At 46.4% G+C, this 15137-nt stretch overlaps 1 protein-coding gene across 1 annotated transcript; it reads right to left on the bottom strand.

Moving 5' to 3' along the window:
* On the bottom strand, nucleotides 1–14871 carry mmp14b (matrix metallopeptidase 14b (membrane-inserted)). Its single transcript, XM_060059009.1, has 10 exons — nucleotides 14296–14871; nucleotides 7653–7801; nucleotides 7037–7159; nucleotides 6118–6425; nucleotides 5557–5718; nucleotides 5001–5164; nucleotides 4754–4892; nucleotides 3599–3749; nucleotides 1795–1910; nucleotides 1–1542 (listed from the first exon to the last, which is right to left on the bottom strand). Exons 1-10 carry the CDS (start codon nucleotides 14392–14394, stop codon nucleotides 1022–1024), a joined length of 1932 nt encoding a protein of 643 aa, XP_059914992.1. The 5' UTR covers nucleotides 14395–14871; the 3' UTR covers nucleotides 1–1021.
* Between the last annotated feature and the right edge of the window lie 266 nt (nucleotides 14872–15137).

Raw genomic sequence — 15137 nt, 5'->3', positions numbered from 1 at the left:
TCATTTGTTTTAGATCTTTGATTTATTTCATTTGAGATGGATAGAAAAAAACAAACACCAATAAAAAAAACTACAATCAAGTTTCAAGAAAAATACCCCGTCCCTTTCAGTTTCCCCCAAATATAAAATTAAGGCCACATTTTCTGTCACTGTCCAGCAGGACTTAATAATGACAATGTACAAAGAAACAACCCATACTCACAGAGGACAAAAATAACAACAATAGTAATAGTCACAATAATAATGACAACATCACTGCTCATAATACTCATCAAAGATTGGTAGGCTAGACAAAAAGAATGGTTTCGGACAGACTTTTATAAAATCACTTTACTCAAGTAAGAGTGCTTTTCATGCTTCTTAAGTTTATTTCCCTTTTTCTTATCAATACTGGCTCTTCAACATTTTATCTTCACTGGAAATTTTACTGTGACTATAAAGTCACTGCAGTTTTCAAGTGTATACACGCGCATGCGTGTCTATGTGTGTGCGTACATGCTTGTGCATAGTTGTGCATGCACATTTAATTTTATTCGCTTGTGTACTCTTGAGAAGAGAGTAAAAAATAAAGAGGACAGTCCAAGGGGCTGACATGCTTCAATAGAGGCGCAAACACACAATGACCCCTGACCCTTGGCTAAAACAACAACACAACAAAAAAATACATTGAAAAAGGCTAAACCAAACAGCAACAAGCTGGCGTCAACAAACCACAAAGGAAGAGAGAGAACAGTGTTGAAAATAAGAGACAGAGGGGGCGGAAAAAAGCGAGGGAGGAAAAAAGAGAAAAAAATGAGGAAAAAGAGCAGACAAATTCTTCTTCCGTGTTTGGTTTAGCCGGCGAAGCCGCACTTCGTCGCTGACGTTCTCCTTCAACTCGGCGTTTCCCCCTATCTCCTGCTTCCATCTCTCTCCCAAACGTTCCTCTTTTAACCTCTCTCCCTGTCTCGGTCCCTCTCTATCCCCCTCCTCTTCCACCTCCTCCTCCTCCTCCTCCTCCTCCTCCTCCCCTCCCTGGTTCCTACACCTGGTCCAGTAGTGACCTCTTGCAGTAGAGGAGTCGGCGTGGGGTTCCGTAGCGACGGAAGAACAGCAGCACCGCCAGCGTGAGGATGACGCACACCAGCAGCATGATGGGCACCACCACGGCCGCCGCATTGCTCCCGGCCCCCGGACGCTCCCCGTCCACCTTAATGATGATCACCTCCGTGTCTTCCTCTCTGTCCACCCCCCTCTCCCTGTCCCTGTTCCTCTCCCTCTCCCTCTCCCTCTCCCTCTCCCGCTCCCTCTCCCTCTCCCTCTCTCTCTCCCTCTCCCGCTCCCTCTCCCGGTCCCTGGTTCTGTCTGCGTCTTCCCGGTCCCTGGTTCTGTCTGCGTCTTCCCGGTCCTTGTCCTTGTCCCCCCTCCTCCCGTCCGTCTTGGGCTCGTCGTTGGCACAGCCCATCCAGTCGCGCAGCGCCGACTTTGGGTAGCCGGGCTCCACGCGCATCATCTGGTTGTTGTACTTCCAGTATTTGTTGGCCTTGTAGAAGTATGTGTACGCTGCGTAGAAGAGGAGGGGGAAACGATTAGCAAACAACAAATGTTGGTCGGATTCCGACTCGCGAGACTAACAAGGAATTTAGAAACATGTCCTTAAGGGGCGTCTTGCTGTAGGATGTCTGCCGTCATCCTTTTTGGTTTGGATTCGACCAGCCCTGGCCACCGTTTCTCCTCCTGCTAGGTTCTACATCTGCTGCCCGAGGATGTCATGCGATAGACTTTGAGAACAGGAAGTGAATGGTTGGTCCATACCCTGGTCTTTGCTCATGAAGGCAGCCTTGAGGTTGTCAGGCACGCCCTGCCACACACTGATGGACTTTGGGTAATCCCTGTCCACCGTCCGCGACTCGTGGTCGAAGCGGTAGTACCTGGAACGAGGGAGAGGGTACATGTGAGAAAGAGGAGAAGAGAGAGATGGAGAGAGAGTACATATGAGAAGGAGGAGAGAGAGATGGAGAGAGTACACTTGAGAAGGAGGAGAGAGAGAGATGGAGAGAGAGTACATATGAGAAGGAGGAGAGAGAGATGGAGAGAGAGTGCATATGAGAAGGAGGAGAGAGAGATGGAGAGAGTACACTTGAGAAGGAGAGAGATGGAGAGAGAGAGAGTACATGTGAGAAGGAGGAGAGTGTACATGTGAGAAAGAGGAGAAGAGAGGAGTGGGTGAGAGTACATGTGAGAAAGAGGAGAAGAGAGGAGTGGGTGAGAGAGAAAGAACATATGAGAAGGAGGAGAGAGAGAGGGAGAGAGCTCACGTGAACGTGAGAAGGAGAGGGGAGAGAACAGGGAGGGACAGGGCATGGAGTTGGGAGTGAGGGAAAACCAAGATTACTTAGAGACTGGAGAAAAAGAGGGAGAGCAGAGAAGGAGAGAAGGAGATGAAAGAGTGAGTGCGGTTGAGAAATCAAATGACTGAGAGCTGGAGAGATAGAAAGGAAGCGGGAAGAACAGGCAGAGAGAGAGAGAGGGGAGCTGAGGGTTTTCCCTGAGTTTTGGTCACTAAATGTTTCCGGTCGACCACCGGTACGGTCATACAGCTTGTTACATTGTAGCATCCCTACGGTAACTTAGTATAACTTGGTAGCATGCTTGCATTGTTTTTCTGCGGATCATTGCATGTGTTGCATTTTCGTTCATACACAATCGTTATTCCACTGTAGCCTAATATATATGTGTTTATATTATTAGATAAGAACATTGTAAACAAACGTCAATGTCAAGCCCTATTTAAAGACAATGAGAGAGAGAGACAAAGAGAGAGAGTGTTTATAGGGGTGTGTACAGGCCCCAGAAGAGTAGCAAACAACAGAAACAGAACTGAACGTTAAAAGAACACTGACAGCACAGTAACAGAACAGTTTCAGAAAGACACAGAACAGAACCAGAACTGAACAGATAGAAAGGCCAGATGCCAATGGGAGGAGTGTATATGAGCCCACCACACAGCATTCCGCTGAGGCAATCCGTTTTTTTTAATTGCCTATGAAATATAAACGGCAGGAAATCTCAGAGCAAATGATGCTTTGGATTTTATAGTTTTTATGCTCTCTCTATTACTGTCTTGAGCATGTCAGTAATTTGAACCCTGTGGTGATGGAACAGAAACGCTGCGTACTCGGTCGAAGCCCTTCTATTGGTCGAGGCGACCTGGTGAGGTCAGCCCATGGTTCCTTCATCCCTGTGTGGGAGTTGTGAGGCCAGTGGAACCATCCAGAGTGTATTTCAGGGCCCAGCTGTCTATGTAATAAACAGACATAAACATCCATCCATACAGACATAAACCACACAACAAAAAAACACACACACAAACACACAAACACAAATCCTTACGCCAGCCCCACACAACAGACAAACACACATACATCGACAGATAAAAAACACACAACAAAGACAAACACAAGCACCCATCAACACACACACACACACATACATCCTTACTCAAGCACCACGAAGAAAGACCCACGCACATCCATCCATGAGCACCCTGTTGTTTGCTTATGTGTGCATGTGTGCGTGCGGGTGAGGGCGTGCGTGTACAGAAGGTCAAGCGACTCACTTGCTCCCGTGGAAGTAGTAGGTGTGTCCGTTGAGCGTGTAGTAGAGCGAGGCGTCGATCCGGTCGGTGGGCAGCCCGGTCCCCATTTCCCGCAGGCTCTTGGGGAAGCCGGGCTGCAGGCTGGACTCATCGAACACCCAGTACTTGTCTCCTGGACGACAAAGACCGGGGAGTGAGGTCGGACACAACGACAACGGAAATTGAAGGTAGCCAACGTGGTGTGTTTGGAGGTCATTTGTCGTACGCGGGTACACATCGAGTTGATGTTGCTTATTATATTGATGAAGGAGCCTGAGACTCGCGCATTTCATTGCCAGTGACTGCTGCTGTAGTTGTTGTGCATATGACAATAAACCATCTTGAATCTTGAATATTGAATCTTGAATCTAGATCTCGTTAGGGCCTTGAAATCCCGGGATTACGGACAGAACTACACACGCGTCCAATGCCGCCCCCAAGCACCAAGAGGAAGCGGCGCGCTGCAGCACCGTTGTGATTATGTTTTGAAAGAAGCAGATCAACAAACGTAGTCGTATAGGTTACCATAACGTTATACCAGTTGTTTTATGACTACACATATGGCCCTGATGCCCATGATCCTCTGTTTGTGCTTACAATGATAGTCACATTAATTCAGAGTTACTTTATGTACTGTCGGTCACTTTGTTTACGGTTCAGTCACTTTACATACTTTATTTTTTGTGGAATTATTCATCTGTTGCATCAACAATCTCCATATGTACAGGACCTTGTATAAAGCCGGGATGTACCAGACAGCTTTAAGAAAGCGCTATTTCAGGGGGAATAGAACAGCGACGCGAAGGACAGCGGGGCGGCGTGCCGCCACGGGCTGGCACGCATCGAGTACGTCCGAAATAATGGGGGCGTTCTTTTTGACATGCTGCTTCGGCGCCAATGTGTGTTGGGCTTAAGAAGACATTCTGGAGGCAAGAAGTCTTTCAACGTTAAAAGAACGAACAAGCCGAGAGACAAAGGAAAGACGATGAAAAAAGTGAGAATCAGCTCCAGATGGGAAGGTGTTGGCTTGGACAACACCTGTTCACACCATCTTAAAGGGTTTTCCTCTTTAGGAGCGCGTGAGCCCACTGATTTAAGAGTGGGGTTTTGATTAATACAGGCTGAATCTGAGGTTACCTTTGAAGAACGCGAACATCCCGTCTTCTCTTTCGAAAGCATTGTTGATGTGGGACGGCAAGCCTCTCCAGAAGTGACCCATCGGCATGGGGTATCCTTCCAGCACTTGGTTGTTGCGCACACGCCAGAACCACTTATCCTGAAAACAGCACACACACACACAGATATATATGTTAGGACTCACTTGCATAACACGGGCGACTACGTGATCCACAAGCTCCAGGCAGTTCCCCAGGCGCCTGGTTACCTTGAAGACAAACATCTCCCCTCGGAGGATGGCGATGGTGTCGAAGTGGCCTTCGCAGATGTTGGGTCCGAAGTGAGGGGTCTCCTGGGGTTCCGTGGGATCGGGGTCTTCGTTGTACGGCGTGCGAGACGTCACGGGCGGGGGGACTGGACCCGAACTGGAGCCTAAGTTCATGGGAGAGAAAAAGAAAAGAAAAAATGAAATAAACGGCAGCCTGTGTCATCTGTATCATTCGGTGTATATCTATAATTTTCTGAGAGACAACAATATTCTCATCTAACATGATTCACAGGCTGCTATCACTAGTAGTTGTATATTTTCTATTTTCTATGGAAACACAAAGATACAAGACAAAACAAAGAGACCATTCTATGTCAATCTATTTAATGTCATGAATACATAAAATGATATTAAGGTAAAGTAATATGTTATCTAAAGTAAAGTCATCTTATGTAAAGTAAGGTTGTAATGTGATCTAAAGCAATATAAAGCAAAGTAATGTGATCTAAAGTAATGCAACCTAAGGTAAAGTAAAGTAAAAGTAATGTAACTCTACCATAGAGCTGCTGAATGCCTCTGCGGTCATCGTCAGGCAGCAGGAAGTTGTCGGTGTCCATCCACTGGTAGAAGGGGGCCATGATGGCGGACGGGTCGTTGGAGTGCTCCAGACCCAGAGCGTGGCCCAGCTCATGCACCGCCACCAGGAACACATCATTTCCTGCCAAGAGATTTTCACACATAAAGCTCTGCAATGATGTTCAACTCCATCTCTATTCTAGTGGACTCGTTCTTTGTGGTTTGTTTTTCCTTTAAGTTTTGTTTCTGATGTTTCTGACTCTTCTTAAACAAATGACAAAACCACGTTTGCATCGGTTCGCATATTACCACCCTTGAGACTGTTAACCCAGACATACTTACTGGCACAGGTCCGAACTTGTTCTAACAATTTGCTTGTTACAGCAAAAAAAAACTGCTTACTCTCTTGAAAACATGGGAAACTCCCTGCTAGTTTTATTTTTTAAGTTCAGTCGCAATAGCAAAACAAAAAGTGATCTCTCCGTTTTGACGGTGATAAATGATGTTGTTATGATCCAAAATGGCGGCCGCTTTCTCTCACCATACAGATCTCGGTTTCCAACGGTCCACGGCTCGGCCGCGTCGAAGTGGGTGTCCCCGCCAATGCCGTTGCTAGGGAAGTAGGCGTGCGCCAGGAAGCCCCCCTCGCCATCGAAGGGGCTGCTGTCACCGTGGAAACCCTCAGCGAAGAACAGCATGATGTCGGCGAACTCCTCCACCTTGTCTCGGATGTAGCTGTAGGGGATCTCGCGGAAGGTCAGCGGGGTCACACCCTCCCACACCTTGAAGGCCTTCCTGATGGCCTCGTGGGTCTCGAACTCGCCCACCTTGGGGGAGTAGTTCTGGATGCTGCAGGAGGGTGGCGTCAGGTTAAACTCAATAAAATAAAACAAATGTGTGTGTGAAGTCTGGTGTCTGTGTAGGGTCAGCCCTGAGGCTTGCTGTGTGGTATTGTGCATGGGAAATTCAGTGAATGGAGGCTTCTGCGGTAGTATTCGACTCACTGTCGCTCATAACTAGCGCCTGAGTCATTGTTTATATCCAAAGTTCCAAAGGACACATCTTCTTGCCAATGTTTATTCATTGCCCAAATGGGGTTGTTTATTGTATGTTTCAGAGGTTTATAAGTCCTATTTTGGTTTTCGGGTCATTTACGTTCCGCTTGCTCAAGACCTTCTACTTCTTTCAATCACATTAGCCTGCTGCTAGTGGAAATGCCAAACGGTACAACTGCCTTATATGGGCATATGTCGTGATGTCACTTACAAGGTCTATCTAGCAGCTGGAGGCCAAAAAACCAACAGGAGGCAGCCATTTTGATTCATCAGCTGAGCCTGCTTAAGAGATGACCGAGAGTCAATTAAATCTCTTCATCCATGTTTCAAACATGTTACATTTAAAAATATATAGTTATATCGCATGCAATTCAGTTTTGACCGTGCGTGACATTGGCGACTTACGAGAAGGTGATGTCCCTCTTGTCCCACTTGAGGCCCTGGATAGCGTAGCGCTTCTTCCTCAGGTTGCTCTTAAGCTCCGAGCCAAACTTGTCTGGCACGCCGCAGCGAGGCCGCTGCATGGCCCTGCCAAACACAAGTCACACTCTGGTCAGACCGGAGGCGCTGGAAAACACACGCTGGAAGCATGTCTACTGAACAAAACGTTTCAGCAAAACTATGGTGGGAAGCAGGTGAGTCCAAAATATTTTTCAGTTCGGTCTGCCCGTTACAAACCCAGAGAGGATGAACTTTTGGAGGATCGACCTCCACCTTCGTTATTTGTGAATCAGCGGTCTACTAAATTCTGACGTATTATCATTGATTGCCCAGCTTAGCATTCATGTTCTGCTACCTGATAGCACCCTCCTAGCTAGCACATGTATCATATTAAAACAATCCATATTATTATCAAACAAAAAGAATAGATTAATATTCTCCACCTTACATTTAGCAGACACCTTAATCCAAAGTGGCTTACAAATGAAACCCAAGAAACACCATTAAGAAAGATGAGGTTCATTACTAATGTGAGTATTTGCATCGGTGCATTGCCGTGGTTACACAGAGTATCTCTCACTGGATGGTGTTGGCGTCGATGGAGCCCGTGACGGTGAGGCCGTAGAACCTCTGCATGGCTGCGATGGCGGAGGGGACGGACTGCGGGGAGCGGAGCGCGTGCGTCCGCATGTCACCTGGAGGCAGGTACCCGTACTGCTGTAGCCATGACTACCGGGAGAGGGAGACGAGAGCGTCGGTCAAAGAAGTTCATCTGACAAAGTTAGTGAGCGGTGGAAATGCACGTTTTCTTTTGTTTCTTAATAATTCGAATCGATTTTTTGTGAAGTGATTTGAAAAAATATTCAAATAAACTTTAGAAATATACTAGGAAGATTATCAAAATAAATGCAAAATTATAAATTCAGGTTATAGCACGATGAAAACGATCTTGAATAAAGCATAAAATTTAATTGCCAAGTGAGATAAACATTAAAAGAGATGAGAGAATTATGAAGGTTCTCTTGTAAACACATTCTGCAGGGTTGGATTTTATATCAACATGATAATGACTGGGCTGAAAGGGCCTACCATCGGTCTAATGGTACCATTGGGTTAGCTGTGTGACACAACTCATATACATCTGTTACATAGTGGTAATAGTCATGTAGGTAGTGAGGTATGGCACACAAACGTAACTACATTTCATAGAAACGGTCAACAAAGGGAGAGAAGTAACAGCAACATGATATCAGCATAATGGCCCCAGCCCAGATGTTGATCACGTTACACTATGTTACAGTTATTTAGAAGACGCTTTCGTCCAAAGCGACTTATAATAAGTGCATTCAACAATGAGGATTCACCCCAAAAAAGTGCAAGAATAATTTATGTCAAGATTCTAAAAATAAGCAAAGCAATTAAAATATAACATATTGTTTCTATATTGATTACACTTTAAAATATAGAAACAAGATGTTATATTTGAATGAAAAACTATTTCACTTTCAACATCTTTGTTGGCTCAAAGTAATTTTACCCTCAATGCCAGTCCACCTTAACTGTTCTGCAGGCTGAAACATGTCTTGGAACAAAGAGAAAGGTCAGGTTTCAACCCAGAGTTGCTTCTTCATGTGGAGGAAAACCAACCTGGAATTGCTCTGAGTAAAAGTCGAGGAAGATTTACGAAGGTTAACACTGTCATTAAACTACATTTGGGCTCTTCGTTACCTATCAACCCATAATGGTTGAGTCTTAAATGGACGCAAATTAAACATATGTTTAATACTATACTATAGGACTATATATTATCTAACTTGACGAGATAGAACTTCTAAGAACCAACTGCAACAACTAATGATAGTTAAGTTATAGTTAGTACCGGTAGTTTGAAGAGCATATGACAGAACTATCATTCAATGACCCAGAATCTCCCCCCCCCCCCCCCCACACCTCAAAAATACAGTTCAGTGGACTTCACTCAAATGGCTTCCATCTTGGATCTAAACACTAGCTGGGTGGGTGTGAACTGAATGCCAGCTTGCGTTTAGAACCGATATGGCCGCTTTAGAACCTTGATTCCAGGTGCCACATGTCATGGTCTCCTTCCTAATGTGCCCTTATAAGCTATTAACCTTAACACCCACGTTCACACCAGAGCCGTGGGAAGTTATACCGAATACCTTGTGAGCTACGAGGGCGGTATAAATTATAGCCCAACCCGGTGAAGCTGTGTCCCACAGTAGTGCACGTGGTCGTGGTGTTGCCCGGATCCCAGACGTGCACGCCCCAGGATGTGAGGAACGTGAGTCCCTGAGTGGGCTTCACTGTTTGTTTAACAAGGCGAGCGATCATGGATGTTGAATCAAACTATAACCAAGTCTGTAAGGGACCGAAATAGACCATTTATATTAAAATAAAACAATATTGATCCAGGTTTAGTTTGTTGCCGTCCCCCCTTGAGTTCTGCTCGCTGGAGATTCTGAGAGAGATCTACATAAGGGATGCTTCATGGCTTGGTTAATAACAGCAGTGACTACGACCGGTGTGTGTGAGAGTGTGTGTGTGTGTGTGTGTGTGTGTGTGTGTGTGTGTGTGTGTGTGTGTGTGTGTGTGTGTGTGTGTGTGTGTGTGTGTGTGTGTGTGTGTGTGTGTGGAGTGGGAGGAGAGACTAGATGAAAGCCTGGTAATTAAAAGAGATGGAGAGGGGGCTGCAAAGGGAGAGGAGCGAAGGGGGAGGGAGAGAGAGAGAGGGGGAGGAGAGAGAGAGAGAGAGAGAGAGAGAGAGAGAGAGAGAGAGAGAGAGAGAGAGAGAGAGAGAGAGAGAGAGAGAGAGATGGAGCAGGGGAAAGATATAGAGAGGGATAGAAAGAAGGAGCGGGACGGATTCCAGACAGAGGGAGGAGGAGAGGGTGGGAGGGAGGGAGGGAGGGAGGGTGGGAGGGAGGGAAGGAGATGGGACAACGATAGGGAGTGCTACAGGGTAGGCTGTTTTGGGCTTGGCAGCGGTAGTGGCTGTACGGCCTGTATTTATTGAACTTTACTTCCTCTACGCTAGTCCAAACCTCAGTGGCCGGTCCTGTAGCATGTCAGCTGACTAGAGGGAAAGAGAGAGAGTACCGAGGGAAATATCTCCCACTCTCTTTCTCTCCCTCTACTTAATGCCGCTTGATTGATAAGGAAAATAAACAAATACATTGATTTTCCATTTTGCTCAGATCTCTCTCGCGCCACTTCTCGGTCTCTCTTCCACTCTCATTTTTTGTCTCTACCCTTCTCTCTCTCTTTCACTCCATCCACCTCCTCTCTCATTCCCCCTTCCTTCTATCTCTTTCCTTTGACCCTCAATCAATACAACCGCAACCCCAGAGTTCTAACTAACAACCATACGGTGACACTCTGAGGTGTGTGTGTGTGTGTATGTTTGTGTGTGTGTGTGTCTTTGAAATAGTCCTCCATAGCTCATAAGTGAGTGTTGACGATGGCCTGCTTATATTTGAAGGCCACTCCTTTTTTTGTGAAAAGGGCCTTTTTTCTGTTGTTTATTAAATTCTCGTGTTGACTTGAGTTCAGTGGAGAAGGCAGCTAGAGAATGACGTGCTCCCCTCCGCCCCGCGACCGCACCGCACGTCACCCCCCCCCCCCCCCCCCCCCCCCCTCCTGATACTGGGCTCTTTAAGTGATTCCCTTGTGATTCCCTTGAGATTATTTTCATCCGAGGAGGACAGTCCCACATTGCCTCACTTCTTGTTATTATTTATTCTACACTCGACACTATGACTCTTGGTTCCCGGTAAAAAATAGCGTGGATGACGTCAAACTTTGTGCAACGTATTACTATTAAGCTAATATAGGTTATTGGTTCATATTATTTTGCTTTAACTCCGTTGATACTACCCCCCCTCAAGAAAACAAGTGGTTGCTATGCATGTCAGCAGCCTTCACATAGGAGGATGGTGAGAAAAGGGGGGGGGGAGAAAAGGAGAGAAAGAGAGTTTCAAAGCAAGAGAAAGAAATAGAGATAGAAAGAGAGACTGGGAGAAATACATAGAGACAGAGAAAGAGATGGGACGGTGGGTTGAGTGTGTTTAAGAGAAGAAAGACAGAAGCGAATGAGAAAGAGAGAAAGATCACATTCGGGGGGAAATAAAGAAGAGTCAGTTGTTCCGTTCGGTCGGGTTAGCCGGTGGACTGGGATGAGGCGAGAGAGCGGCGCACCCAGATGAAGATCGGCTACGCTGCCCGCACCCCGTCCCCACGTCCCGCAGCTAACCCGTCTCACACGCTGCAGAACCTACGGCTCGCGTCAAACAGTGAGCACACGCCGTTAGACTAGCGGTTGCTACGTTAAAAACTCTGTCCTGAGCGCAGGCTCGTTATGCAGAATTACATTTCTTGTGGTCGATTTTACACCATGTGTGCGTTCACTGAGCGTGGGGGGACGTAGCGCGGACCATGTGAGGTCAGCCTATACCTTTCATTTATTTTACTGTGTCATATGGATCCAACTTTGGACCAATGCGGCTTTGCAAGAATAACATAGGTAATAAATACAAATCCTGACCTCTGAAGGCCGCCTGCGTGTTGCCACGTGTATAGTGACCCCCTCCCACAGCTGAGCATGAAAACAAAGCCTGGGGCCAAGAATAACAGATCTAACGGGTAAGAAGGAACAAAACAAGTGCTTCTGCCAGAGACCTTTTAGCAGTAAATCCCCAGTCTGGTCCAACGCCAGAGCAGCGTCTCAGAATATCTTCTCTTTTTTTTTTAAGACGCAAAACCTGATTGTGTCACGTTTCACTTCCTGTACGAACAGGAAATGAGGCAATGCCCTTCCTCCATTGTTTCCTCGGAAACGCAGAGGGTCGTGCCATCTAGGATGTCGGGCGGTTCCGACTAACCCTTACTCATCCTTCCTTCCCTTGTTCCCTCTGGCCTTCTCCCCTTCCTCCTCTCTCTCTCTCTCTCTCTCTCTCTCTCTCTCTCTGCTCTGCCATGGCTGTTCCGTAGATGACTGGACTGCAGCTGTAAGGGCCGGCCCGGCAGTGGAAACCTACCAGGACTTTAATTACAGCGTGCTGGCCGAGGCATGGGCGAGAGACATAGGGCCTGTGTGGGACATTTCCTGTCTCTTTGAATTAGCGGACGGCTTCATCTCTCAATGTCTCGCTGCCAGATTCCATCGTCGCCGGCGACACAATGGCCGCCCTTCTTGTGTGATTTTTCCGGAAGAGCGGGTTAAAGTTTGAACAGCCTCCTCTCTATTCTCCGGGACCCCGAAAAGTTAGTCTCTCACTTTGAACTCGATGACATCAACTTAGGGTCTGCTGTGTGTGTGTGTGGGTATGTGTGTCTTTGAATGTGCACGAGTGTCTTTGTGTCTGGGTGAGTTTGTATTAAATATTGTGTTCTGGGGTATTTGTGCGTACATGCACACTGATGCGGATTTACACTTACATTTGCTTTAATATTTGTGTGTGCGGATGTGTGAGTGTTGGCACATTGTTTTGTATGTGGGTCCGTGTCCGTGTGTGTTTCCATGCATGCTTGTGTGTGTGTGTGTGTGTGTGTGTGTGTGTGTGTGTGTGTGTGTGTGTGTGTGTGTGTGTGTGTGTGTGTGTGTGTGTGTGTGTGTGTGTGTGTGTTGGCACATTGTTGCGGTTGTGTATGTATGCACGTGTGTGTCCGTTGTGGTTTGTCATTGTCAGCTGTTTAGGGGTGACGACAATAATGTCTTAATAAGGAAGAGGAAATCCCCTACCCACTTCCTGCCATAACCTCACACCACAGGATATGACCCGCAGCGGTCTGCTCACCCCGGCCTGAGACCCCCCCCCCCCCCCCCCCCCACTAGATTGCCTGCCTCTGCAGACTGCCTGACTAGGGCACTAAAAGCTCTATTACCGTCAAACATAAATACCCAAATATCTGTGGGCAAATTCAGAGTAAGAGGCCGGGATCTGATTTCTCTGGGAGAAATGGCGTGGTAAACGTTGCTTTCTGAAATCTATGAAACATGGACGCGGAGCAGCACTGGGGCAGACCTGAAGGTGGAGAGCTGATGGAGTGATTAGATAAATAGTTTTCTCTTCATCCCTACTACAGTTAATGTCTATCACAGCTTTAGAGGTGCATTACAGTAGAAGCTGATAGTGTTAATGCTATGCTTGACGGTACAATGTAGGTCAATGGAGATGCGTTTTTCTTCCACTGGCACCGGCTGGAACTGCCATTCAAGGGTCCGCAGTCATCATAGAGAAAAATGATAACTAGGAGTGGGACTTTTAGGGACATTCATTCACAATGTAACCCCTCTGGAGCGCTCTGGGTTTAATACATGCATGACACACAGATGCACACACGCACACACACACACACACACACACACACACACACACACACACACACACACACACACACACACACACACACACACACACACACACACACACACACACACACACACACACACACACACACACACACAATGTAATGATATGAAGGGAAACAGGTGTGTATAGGACCTCACTTCCCTCCCTGCAACATAAACAGAGAACTTCCTTTCATTGCGGCACTGATAGTAGCTTTGAATAGAATAGAGTACAATAGAATATGATTGAATATAATTCAATATTATGGAACATTATAAAACAGCATAGAATATATATAATAATAGCATTTGACAGAATAGAACAGAAAACAACCGAATACGATTTAAGAGAATAGAATAGACTAGAATAAAACGTTTGTTAATCAGCTTCGGTGCTTGTTTCCACATCTAACCAGGGCTTAGAGCCAGAAAAAAGCTCCCCTAACTGATGACATGTGTCAACAACCCCATCGCAGCTTCCACGCGAATACGCCCAAAGACCCACAACTTGGACCCCCCAAAACCCATCAAAAGGAGAATGAAAAGCCAGACACGTTTGCGCTGACCGCGTGTTGAAACAGTTTTCCTCCTCTTGTTCTTCGGCTTTCGAGCACTCAGCAGTTTTTTGGTGTTTTTAATGAGGGCTATCTTCATTATGGTCTGCTTCCTCCAACCCAAGTCAGAAGAACTCTCCTCACCCCTCAAGTCTGCGTGACAAATCAAACCCTACACGCAAGATCGTAGCATCAAACCTGGCTAAACTAGGGGGGGTCATTCCAGTGAATACTGTTTAAAGGAAAGTAAGGGTGAATGAATGCACATGTAGGCGTAATGTCTTTGAAACGACGTGTCTCACCTCCGGCTTCACCTCTCGCTGCGTTGCTCCTTGCGCGTTCAGCTCCAGCGCCAGCGCCAGCAGCACGAGTTGGGCGATCGTTTTAATCCCAAATGCCATCCCTTGCACTCGAAAAAAGAAATAGCCTAACTAAACTTAACGGTTGCCTATAAAACGAACTGGTTGACTTGTTGTCAGAACATTATGCTGGAGAAAAAAACTTGCCACACCGAATCCCTGAAAGTACGGAAGAACAAAACAACCCCCCAAAAAAGTGATACCACCACGGCTCAACCGCGAAGACTTTGCTCTCTATTATTTACACGGGTTGTTTTCCGCTATTTTAACGCATTATTCCCAATAGGCGACTTTAACAATAGAGTTGAAAGTTCTCAAATCTCTCTAGATTCTATCCTAGATAGTGTTGAGAGATAACGGCTCCCTTTTTCTGCAGATGTTACAATCAGGTTATTTATTTAAACAAAACCACCGTTCTTTTTTTCTTATCTTTGCTGGCTTGTTGTTGCTTTATTTTGATCCGGCAGTCTCTCCCCTTCTTCCTCCCACCGCTGCAGACGTGGTAGTTTGATGGTCCCCCGAGGAGTCCCGCGATGGAAAATAGAGATCTGTAAAACTCCCCCCTCCGGATTAGCCCATCCCATAACATGGACCGTATCCATGAATGTGCTGACCTTGGCGTTAAACTTGACGTAGTCTGCTCTTATTGAGAGAAAAAAGGGCTTTGCACACATATGATGTCCTGTTCTTTCTATTGGATGTGATTTTCACTACCAAGGACCAACACTTATATTATACCATTGAATTATTGGGCCTGCTGCTTATAAGGGTAAGGGTTTGAGTCA

The sequence above is a fragment of the Gadus macrocephalus genome, chromosome 8, assembly GCF_031168955.1.
Source record: "Gadus macrocephalus chromosome 8, ASM3116895v1".
NCBI classification, from domain to species: domain Eukaryota; kingdom Metazoa; phylum Chordata; class Actinopteri; order Gadiformes; family Gadidae; genus Gadus; species Gadus macrocephalus.
This window is presented reverse-complemented; position numbering and strand designations above follow the sequence as displayed.